Source organism: Solanum stenotomum, unplaced genomic scaffold (assembly GCF_019186545.1).
Source record: "Solanum stenotomum isolate F172 unplaced genomic scaffold, ASM1918654v1 scaffold33796, whole genome shotgun sequence".
In the NCBI taxonomy this organism is placed as follows: domain Eukaryota; kingdom Viridiplantae; phylum Streptophyta; class Magnoliopsida; order Solanales; family Solanaceae; genus Solanum; species Solanum stenotomum.
In genome coordinates this window covers 29676-41463 of record NW_026032633.1, presented here as the reverse complement: position 1 = coordinate 41463, position 11788 = coordinate 29676, and the positions used below count along the sequence as shown (strand labels likewise).

The following is an 11788-nucleotide window of genomic DNA, read 5'->3' as shown; positions in this document are numbered from 1 at the left end:
GTATCCTCCTTCGAGAATTGAGAATCTTTTCGATCAGCTTCAGGGTACTACTTGTTTCTTTATGATAGACCTCAGATCAGGCAACCATCAGTTAAGAGTAAGGGAATGTGATATTCCAAAGAAAACATTCAGAACTCGTTATGGTCATTATGAGTTCTTTGTTATGTCCTTTTGTTTGACCAATGCACCTGCAACATTCATGGACCTTATGAATAGTGTATTCAACCCTTATTTAGATATGTTTGTTATTGTGTTCATTGATGACATACTAATATTCGAGGAATGAGGAAGATCATGCTAGTCATCTCAAAATAGTTCTCCAGACTCTTAAAGGATAGAGAGTTATGTGCTAAGTTCTCAAAATGTGAGTTTTGGCTTGAGTCTGTGGCATTCTTAAGCCACATTGTGTCTGGAGAGGAAATTAAAGTTGATACTTAGATTATGGAGACAGTGCTGAATTGGCCTAGACCCACATCTCCAACTGATATTAGAAGTTTCTTAGGGTTGGCTGGCTATTATAGAAGGTTCGTATAGGGGTTCCCATCTATTTCATCCCCTTTAACCAAGTTAACTCAGAAAATAGTGAAATTTTCAATAGTATGAAGCTTGTGAGAAAATCTTTCAGGAATTGAAAAAAGAGGTTAACTACGGCCCAAGTATTGACTTTACCAGAAGGTACTCAAGGTTTTGTCGTATATTATGATGCGTCTAGAGTGGGTTTGGGTTGTGTGTTAATGTAGAATGGCAAGGTTATTGCTTATGCCTCTTGACAGTTGAAAGTTCATGAGAAGAACTACCCAACCCATGATCTAGAGTTGGCTGCCGTAGTATTTTCTTTCAAAATATGGCGCCATTATCTTTATGGTGTTCATATAGATGTGTTCACCGATCACAAGAGCCTTTAGTATGTGTTTACTCAGAAAGAGCTTAATCTCAGACAAAGAAGGTGGTTATAATTACTCAAGGATTATGACATGAGTATTCTTTACCACCTTGGTAAGGCTAATATTGTTGTTGATGCCTTGAGCAGGTTCTCTATGGTAGTACCCTCCATTTTGAGGAAGATAAGAAATAGCTAGCGAGAGTATCTGAAGTTAAAGAGAAGCAATACTAAGATCCTATTTTGCTTGAATTGAAGGCAAATGTTCATAAGCAATAGTAATGGTTTCTAAACAAGGGGGAGATGGAGTATTGAGGTATCAATGTAGATTGTGTGTACCAAGGGTGAATGAAGTCCAAGAGATGATTATGGAGGAAGCTCATTGCTCTAGATATTCTATCCATCCAGGTTCCACAAATATGTATCGCGATTTGAGAGAAGTCTATTGGTGGAGTAGTATGAAGAAGGGCATTGCATAGTTTGTTGCTAAGTGTCCGAATTGTCAACAAGTTAAAGTAGAGAATCAAATTCCTAAAGGTTTGGCTCAAAATATAGAATTTCCGAAATGGAAGTGGGAGATGATCAATATGGACTTCATCACTGGTTTACGAAGGTCTCACAGATAGCATGATTCAATTTGGGTGATTGTTGATAGAATGACCAAATCAGCCCACGTTTTGCCGGTAAAGACTACCCATTCAACAGAAGATTGTGATAAGTTGTATATTCAAGAGGTGGTAAGACTTCATGGGTTTCCGGTCTCCATTATTTTAGACAGAGGTGCGCAATTTACTGCACAGTTTTGGAAATCATTCCAAAGAGGCTTGGGTTCTAAGGTGAACTTAAGTATTGCCTTTCATCCTTAGAAAGATGGGCAAGCAGAGCGCACTATTCAGACCTTAGAGGATATGTTAAGGGCTTGTGTGATTGATTTCAATGGTAATTGGGATGATCACCTACCTCTTATTAAATTTGCTTGCAACAATAATTACCACTCTAGCATCCAAATGGCTCCTTATGAGGCTCTTTATGGAAGAAGATGCAGATTTCCTATTGGGTGGTTTGAAGTTGGTGATACTGAGTTAATAGGACCAGACTTAGTTCATCAAGTTATGGAGAAGGTGAAAGTCATTCAAGAGAGGTTGAAAACGACGCAGAGTCTTCAGAAATCCTACACAGATGTTAGGAGAAGGGAGTTAGAGTTTAAAGTAGATGATTGGGTATACTTGAAGGTTTTACCCATGAAGGGTGTTATGAGATTTGGTAAGAAGGGGAAGGTTAGTCCCCGGTATATTGACCCTTACAGCATATCTAAAAGAGTTGGTAATGTAGCTTATGAGTTGGAGCTACCACAAGAGTTAGCCGCGGTTCATCCGATATTTCATATCTCCATGTTGAAGAAGAGCATGGACGATCCTTCGTTGATTATACCAACTGAAGATATTGGGATCGAGGATAACTTATCTTATGAGGAGATTCATGTTCAAATTCTAGATCACCAAGTTCGCAAGTTCAGAACAAAAGAGGTAGCATCGGCCGAAGTTCTTTGGAGGAACCAATTTGTTGAGGATGCTACTTTGGAAGTTGAGAAAGATATGAAAAAGAGATATCCACATCTCTTTGAACCCGGAGAAATTCCAGATTAAGGTACTAATTCTCTTCTTAGTACTCCATAATTTATATACTTGATGTGTTAGATTTGCTTGATGGGAGTTTGAACTGAATGATTGATGTTACACCCTTAGCCTAGTAAGAGTAATCTCCTTCGAGGACGAATGTTTCCAAGGGGGAGATATTGTAACACCTCACCTTTTGAAAGAACTAAACAGAGTTAGAATTGGAAATAGTCATTTTAGAAAAGAATGAAAATCTGGAAATTTGTTATGTTAAGTTTGAGTTTTTGGTCAACTTCAAATGACCATAACGCCTAGATCAAGATGAGTTAGGCGTTCTTCCAGATACCATAGGAAATATATTGGAATTATCTTTCTAGAGCCGTGAGTTTGTGTGATTTCGAGTTCGTATGAGTGATATATGCCCATTTGAAGTTGGGCTGTTCCAAAAAGGAAAGTCTAAACTAGATTATGGAAGGGTAATCTAGTCTTTTCCTTACCCAATTATTTTAATTCATTTTTAGGAGTTTATTTGGGGTCTAATCAGAATTATATCAGTTTAGAAAATTGGAAATTCACTCTAGGGCTTGGAGAAAAGAGAAAAGTGGAGAAAGGAGAAGAAAGTTCAAGATTCGTTGAATTCTTAGAGTTTTCCAAAAGTCTTTTACAAACGTTTTAACATTGTTTTAAGACTTAAGATTTGAGTTGACTAAAGAATAAGAGTAAAAGTTCATTTCTTCAAAGATTATACGGGAACTAAGTATTCCCCAAGAGTTGAAATGTTTTCACATTTGAGTAAGAAAGGAAACACCGATTTCTAAGAGAATTTTTAAGCTAAGTTTTGAGTAATTATCTCAAACCATAGAAATAGTTTTGTTTTAAAAACATATGAGCTAAGTACATTTTGGGATTAGTATTGAGTACCGATATGGGGACGCGAGTTTATAATAACAAAAGTCTCCATAAACCGTGTAGCCATTATGGGTAGAGATGATCATACTTTTTAGATGAGTACTTAGTGATTTTTAGCATAGAATAGTGGATCCAATTAGTTAAGGATTTCTATATGACAAAAAAGTATAGGACAGTTCTGGCAGCATTGGGAAGACGCTGTATCACCACTTAGGCTCATAGTGGTGGTTGTCGATTAGAGAAACTCCCACAGTATTATATTACTTTATTATATGAGTAAGTTGAGTTGTTAATGCATTTCTTTAACAAATTGTGTCGCTTCTTATTGTTTTAAAATCTTTCTGTATATTGCATGTTTATTGTTGCTTTATATTGAGTTAGGTTATTCATGAGTTGAGCAAAGCCAAGGTAACTGTTCCTTTCAGATTCTTTTCAAGCTTACGTTATGTTTTAGTACTCCCCTCGCATACTCGTACATTCAATGTACTGACGCCATTTGGCCTGCATCATTGTTATGACCAGGATCATTATCCAGCGCCTCGTTGATTCTGTTGAGCACTCAGAGTCGGTTGGTGAGCCTCCTTGCTATCCGGAGGACTCATTTTTATGATTTATTTTAGTCCTCTAGTTGTTAGGATGATCCGGGGTTTTGTACTGACATCCCTTTTTGCTTTTGAGGTGTCATAGACAGTCAGACAGTTAGTTATGAGTCCTTTAGCTTTGTATTTTAGATGTTTTTCTATGAGACTCGTGTAGCCATTTTGGCTAGTTTGAATGTTTTCTTTCAAGACATTCTAAATTATTTCATAAGTTCCTTATTTGAGGTATTTTTGATGTTTAAATCTTCTGCTTAGTAAGTAAGCCACACCAAGGGTTCGCTTGGGGCCAGCAATGGTTCTCGAGTGCCAGTCCTACCCAGGGTGTAGGCTCGGGGCGTGATATTATGAATCAATAAAACAAATAATGTGATATTCTTCTTTAATTTATATCAATATAAAGCATGTTTTTTAATATATAATGGCCCATGTCCATGGGTATTTAAAATTCAATAAATGTTAAAAAGAGAAACTTTAAAATAAAAATGCAATAAAATAATAACATAAAATGAGAATGAAACAAAAATATCCTGTGTGAAAGATAAACAAAAAGAAGGAAGAGAGATTTATTTTTCCTTACATATAATGTTATATAAATTATAATTTAGGATTCATTTTAATCAATTAAATCTTAGCCATTAAATTTAATTTATGTCATCTGTTAATAATCTAAACAAGAATTTGAGAAAAATAAAACTAATAGAACTTTGATTTAAAGCAGGACCCAAAGGTACACGGTTACACCACATGTCGCCATACTTATTTTAAAAAAATTATTGTTTGACTAAAGATGATGTTGTAACTAAATTAATAAATTTCCCTTTTAGCAATTTACTTACCTTTAAGTATTTTTTAATTGGGTATGAACTTATGATTAATGAAAATATTAATTTTTGATATCCAAACTTAGTGGACATTAAGAGAATTTCCCTTGTCAAAATTCATATAATCTTAGTCAACAATTCAACACTTATTTTTCAAAATATAATTAATAATTAGTTGACCAAATTAACTGTATCTTTGAGAAATGGCTATATAAACCACTCTCTCCCTTGTCTTTTAACTCATAGAGTCTTCTCTATATACAAAACATTCTTTTAGTTTTTTCAAATGGCAAAGAAAAAAAATGACGATGTGATGGCGACGGCGACGGTGGTGGTTGTACCACCAAACGAGGTGCGGTATAAAGGTGTGAGAAAGAGGCCAAGGGGGACATATGGAGCTGAGATTACAAACCCCATCGAGAAGGTACGAGTATGGCTTGGTACTTTCAAAACAGAGGAAGAAGCTGCAAGGGCCTTTGATACGGCGACAAGTATGTATCACGGCCCTAAAGCCAAACTTAATTTCCCGCCGACAAATGAGGATAACCTCGAAAATGCTAATAATATAGAAACTTAATTATGTCTTCTTCGATGTATCATTTTTTAGTGTTTTGTTTTTCTACATAGAATTATGATTCGGTGAATTTTTATGGTCCCACTTTTCGAGATTGTAATTTGTCTTTCAGTTTGATCTTAAAGTAGCAAACTCTTTTTTATGCCTATTGAATTTTAGATCTTCCAAACGAATTAATAGTAGATTGATATTGGAATAGTCATATAGTTAACTAGACAAACAACTATTAAAGTCACCACGAAAATAACGAATTAAATATCTCATAAGATCACTCAATTTTGGAAATTTATCTAGCAAAGTCATTGAGCTTTGTTTTGTTTCAATAAAATCACTTAACTTTGGCTATTGTAACAATAAAATCACTAAACTAAATTTTACATTAAAAAATCTAATATGACACATAAAATATTTGTTTTATGACATATGATTATAAATTTCACGAGTAAAGACATAGAGACACAATCAAAGTTGTCCTGTATTTGCATAAAGACACCTAAACTTTCAAAGTGTCCTATCACCCCACAAAACTATTTAATATCGTTGTAAATGGGCCATTTTGACCCATTCCCTCGTCTATTTAGTGGCGCGTGTAGCGCACTCCCTATGATGAGAAAAGACCCGACCCGACCCTGTTCTTTGAAGAAAGTCATTTCTCCTTTTCTTTTCTTATTTCTCAACTTTCCCTAAAATCTAAAGAAATAGAAAAGTTTTCTCGTCGTGTTGTTGTTGATAATCTTCTTGTTTATGTGTCTTCGTGAAGATTCTTGGAGATTGAAGGTCTAACATGTTAGGGCTCTACATCATATGATGAAAATCTTCTCTTTTTTTTTTATTATTATGATTTTAGGGATTATTAAAATTTTCTTGTAAAAGTGTTGGAATCGAGCTCCTATTGTTGCCATTGTTAAGATATTGTTAGGATATTATAGTTTTTCGTTGTTACAGGTTGATTTTGCTATGGGAAAAATCATGGAATCAAAAAATTAGGGCTATTTTGGGTTTAAAATTGGGGAAGATGACATAAATTGATTATATAATTAATAATAAAGAAAGAAAATGACACGTGACACTTTTAAATTGGTCCATGGCAGTAAAAACACGGAATGACGCGCCTCATGTGCGTGGTAACAACCCAGACGAGGGAATGGGTCAAAATGGCCCATTTACAACGATATTAAATAGTTCTGTAGGGTGATAGGACACTTTGAAAGTTAAGGTGTCTTTATGCAAATACGGGACAACTTTGATTGTGTCTTTATGTCTTTTCTCTAAATTTCACAAATAAATAAAAATAATATAAAAAACTTATTAAGGAGTTTTAGCGACAAAAAATATTATAGATTTTAATTCATATGGTAAGAAATTAACAGATGAAAATTGTTTTATATTTTAAAGGAAGAGTTTTTCGACTCTGTTCACGTTATTGGTGAAACTAACGCAATTAAAAACTGAAAATTTGCAACAATTTCAACTGATAATATCAATAATTCCCCTGATTAATCACCAATCTACAACAATTGGTCCCTTTTTTCTCATTCGGAAAATCACCTATTATGATATATATATATATATATATATATAATATTTATTTTACTGATATAGTTTTTTCGTAAAAGATATTTTAATTTTCTTAAAATTTTATTTATTTATGGGGTCTATAGTTATATATGGCATAAAAGATATTTTAATTATTAGGTTAGATTTTCGTTTAACGTAAATTTAGATGAGTGATTTTATTTATTAAAAAGCCTAAGTTGAATAATTTTATCGATATAAAACAAAGTTTGACTACTTTGTTAGATAAATTATTAAGTCGAGTGACCTTTTGAGATATTAACTTCGAGACTATATAACTATAGTACTCACCTCTTTTAACCACAAAAAAAAAAAAAACTAAAAAAACTATAGTACTCACAATGAAGTATGCAATGAAATAAATGTCTGCAATGAGATCTTCTTCATGAACTTATATTTCTCCTTCTTGATGTCTGGCCTTTGAAAATTCAACAATCTTAGTTTGCAACTTTCCTATTAATTATAAGAATCATTTTGCAACTGAAACAAATAAGTAAGAAAGAAGGTGACACCATAGTCTACTTGTGCATAGTCAAGATATTCTATTAGTAAAAAAATATTAATAGTAATTTGACAAAACCTTTATTTTTTTTTGTACAAAACCTTACAAAGTTTTAACCTATCAAATACAAAAAGCAAATGGAACTCAATATTTGTAAATGGATTAGTGTTTCAACAAAAAAAATCTTTAAAACTTTATTTTGGATCTCCTTATTTTATTGGCTTGAGTAAGCATTTTAAAAACAAGAAGAAAAAAATTATATATATTTTTTCTTTTATTTGACGAGGGTGGGTGGGGTGTGGTCTGTTGGAAAAATAGAAAAGAATACTTAATAAAACATGCAATATTATAATGTCAATCATGTATTAAGAAATAAAATAAAATAAAATATGAATATATCATTCACACATATCAGAATAAAATATAAAAATATTGCTTAACTAAAAATGTATTTAGTTCAAGGAATGATCTTTTCTGTTTGTTTTGGAAAAAATGTAAATTTTAAAAATTACAGGTAGCCTAACGAATAATAAACTAGGAATGAGATTTATTATTTCTACTATTTTTTTTAGAAGAGTCAATTTTTTTTTTTCATTTTCAAGCAACTTATATCTTCAATGTATTTTACTAAACTAACTCAAACTCCATGTAAATTAATTACTAGACCAAATGTATCTCCTGATAAACGACTATATAAATCAGTCTTCATCATCCTCTTTCACTCACTGAGTCTTCTTTGTATATAAAATATTCCTTCCATATTTTCATATTAAATTTCTTCTATATTTTCAGATGACAGAGAGAGGAACTTGCATTGTAGTAGTAGTGACAGCTACTGTCACCCCAAATGAGGTTCCATATAGGGGTGTGAGGAAGAGGTCACGGGGGAAGTACAAAGCTTAATTTACAAACCACAATGTATGTGTCTAGCTTGGGAACTTTGATACACAAGAAGAATCCGCAAGGGCTTATGATAAAGCTACGAGAATGTGTTACGGTGCTAAAGCCAAACTTAATTTCCCGATGTAAAATGAGGATAACCTAGAAAATGGCATTGTAGCTATAGTGACAATAGTTGTAACTACAACTGAGATTCGATATAGGGGTGTTAGAAAAATGCCATGGGGTAAGTACAAAGTTAATATTGCAAATCAGAAACTACGTGTCTGGCTTGGGACCATTGACAGAAAAGAAGAAGATGCAACAAATTATGTTAAGGCGACAAGGATGTATCGCGACCTTAAAGCCAAATTCAATTTCCCAAAATCAAATGAGGATAACCTAGAAAATGAGGAGCTCAATCTTGAACTCACCCTTGCTTTATCAACGAGAAAATGAAACTATATGGCACATCAAGTATTGATTGCAGTTATTAGAAGCAACAATTTAATTTCCATTTTTATTTTTAGAAGAACAAATATAACAGGAAACTTAATTATTTATTATTCTGCATTGTATATATAATTTTTTTTCCATTATAGAATTCAGTTGAATGAATTTTTATTTGGTTGCATTGTTTATTTCCCATGTTAATTCACTTTATGTGCTCATCTTCTATTATATATTTCTTTTAATTTGTATAATCTTGATTCTTTAGATGTAACTTCAAGATGATAATGTCATAGCTAGTGTGCATCTTGACCTATTTTTTATATTCCTTTGTATTTGTTGGTGTGCATTCTAATGGTATGTGATTGTTTTTAATTTGGGAGTAAATTTTGAATTGTATTCAGATTCATATTGTCACTCTCCGAGTCTACACCCTAGACGTGGCCGACACGGGAGAACCAATGTTGGTCCCCAAGCTAACCCTTGGGCTGACTCATTAATCTGTGGAAGACTTATGTCATGCCCCGAGCCTACACCTTGGGTGGGACTGGCACTCGAGAACCATTACTGGCCCCAAGCGAACCCTTGGCCTAACTTACTTACTTAGCGGAAGACCTTACTCAAGATAAATATAACTTTAAAGAATAACTGAGCTGCTCAATAAATAACTAAGAATGTAACAAATAACATTCACTGCCAAAGTGGCAACTCAATTCTCAACTTAACGGAAAAGGGAAAGTAAAGATTCATGAACTAACATCAACTAACTCTGTTTATGAAGCCTCTAAACAACTGAGATGCACGTCAGGACAAGACCCATGACATCCTAATGAACTACAATACTGAAAGGAATAAAAAGGATCCTTCGGAAAGCTAGGAGGCTCACCAACTGACTCTGAGTGCTCAACTGGATCAACGATGCGTTGGATGCTGACTTTGGTTACCTGCGTTTGCATAATAACACGTTGCAGGCCAACTGACATCAGAATATTGAATGTACGAGTATGAAAGTTAGAATGCTAAACATAACATAGGCTTGAAAAGAATATGAAAGAAACACTTACCTTGGCTTTACTCAACTAATGAATAACTTAATTCAATATAAAGCAATAAAACACATGCAATATATAAGAAATCTTTTTAGAATAGTAGAAAGCAACTCAGTTCGTTAAAGAAATGCAATGACAAACTCAACTTTACTCATATAATAAAGTAATATAATTTCTCTATGATTTTCTCTAACTGACAAACACCACTATGAGCCTAAGTGGTGATACAACGTCTTGTCCACGCTGCCAGAACTGTTATATACTGTGCCATCATATAGAACACTTAACTAAGTGGATCCACTAGTTTATGCTAAAAAGCACTTAAGTATTCCTCTAAAAAGTATGATCCTTTACTACCCATGATGTCTACACAGTTTATGGAGAGGTGAGTTATCTGAACTCAAACTCGTCCCCATATCGCTGCTCTATACTACTCTCAGAATACTTAGCTCGTATGTTTATAAACATAACTTCCTTCTTTGGTTTGAGATAATTACTCAAAACTTAGCTTAAAAGCTCTCTTGGAATCGATGTTCCATTTCTTGCTCAAATGTGAAAACATTTACTCTTTAACTGAAAACTAGCTCAAAGGCTCTTTTGGAAATCAAGGTTTCCTTTCTTCTTTAAATGTGAAAACATTTTACTCTTTGGGAATACATAGTCCCGATATACACTTTTGAAGAAATGAACTTCAAACTTTACTCTTTACTCAACTCAAAAATCAAGTCTTAAAACAAAGTTAAAACATTTATAAAAGACTTTTGGAAGACTCTATGAACTTCTCTTGACTTGGCCCTTAACTTTGCTTGACTTGACTCTTAACTTTCGTTGAATTGAATTATGGATTCAAAGATTGTGATTTGTGATAGAAAAGATTTCATGATGTTTTTCAGTGTTTTTAGATAGTTAATCATGAGAAAAGATCAAGAAATCATTGTTTGGAAGCAAGTACGCGATGCGGAGATGCACTCAAATATTTGATCGTGAAATTTATTTTTGAAACAGAGGAGTCCGCGATCTCTCCGCAACGCGGAGAGAAACTTTCACATAGAAGGAACAGGTTCGTGTCGCGGACCTGGTACCTGTTCCTTGTCCTTTTTTTCTTCCTCGTTTTCTAACCCCAATTCACCTAATTCTGATTCTTTTTATCAATCCCTCTTTAGATTCAAATACCCAGTTTATGTACACAAGATCCTAACTAAAATAAATCAAGGAAGCAACATTATAACCTCAAGGAACTCCTTAATCTCAACTCAATTCAAGAAGGAAGGCCAATTTCAAGAACACCATTCAAGATTATCAACTTTCAACTTTCTAGAATGAATTTCGCTGAAATAAACATGTTTGGCGCGTGGGTGAACGAACCCAACGCAATGAAAATCTCACATACCACTTTAGGAATCAACCCTTGTCGAAATCCACAAGTCAAACCTTCAAGAACAACGAACTTTGCTCTTTCTCCTCTTTTCTCCTCTTGGGTTATTTCTCCAAAAACCCTAGCATAAATTTCCAATTGTCTAACCTGAAACAAGTCAGTTTAGACCCCAACTTAATTGCCAAAAATGAAATTAATTAATTGGATGGTGAAAATACCACAATGCCCTTCTAAAATCTGGATTGGACTTTCCTTATTTGAACAATCCAACTTCCAATGGGCATTACTCGCTCATACGAACTCGGAATCGCGCAAACTTAGCGGCGTTGAAAAGATTATTCCAAGATCTTTCCAATGATATCTGGAAACACACCTAAGTCATCCTTAGCTAGGAGTTATGGTCGTTTGAAGTTGACCAAAAATCCAAACTTAACTTTACTTAACCAATTTTCCAGATTTTTATTATGTCCAAAAATAACTCTTTCTAATTCTATCTCTTTCTAGTTCTTTCAATTTTGCTAGATGTTACAACTTACTGAAGAATATAGGAACTCAATTA

At 33.7% G+C, this 11788-nt stretch overlaps 1 protein-coding gene across 1 annotated transcript; it reads left to right on the top strand.

Annotated features, from left to right (window-relative positions):
* Positions 1-5138: 5138 nt before the first annotated feature.
* Positions 5139-8814, top strand: LOC125852318 (ethylene-responsive transcription factor 9-like). Its single transcript, XM_049532071.1, has 2 exons — positions 5139-5316; positions 8537-8814. The coding sequence occupies exons 1-2, from the start codon at positions 5139-5141 to the stop codon at positions 8812-8814; spliced, it is 456 nt and encodes a 151-aa protein (XP_049388028.1).
* The last annotated feature ends 2974 nt before the right edge of the window (positions 8815-11788 follow it).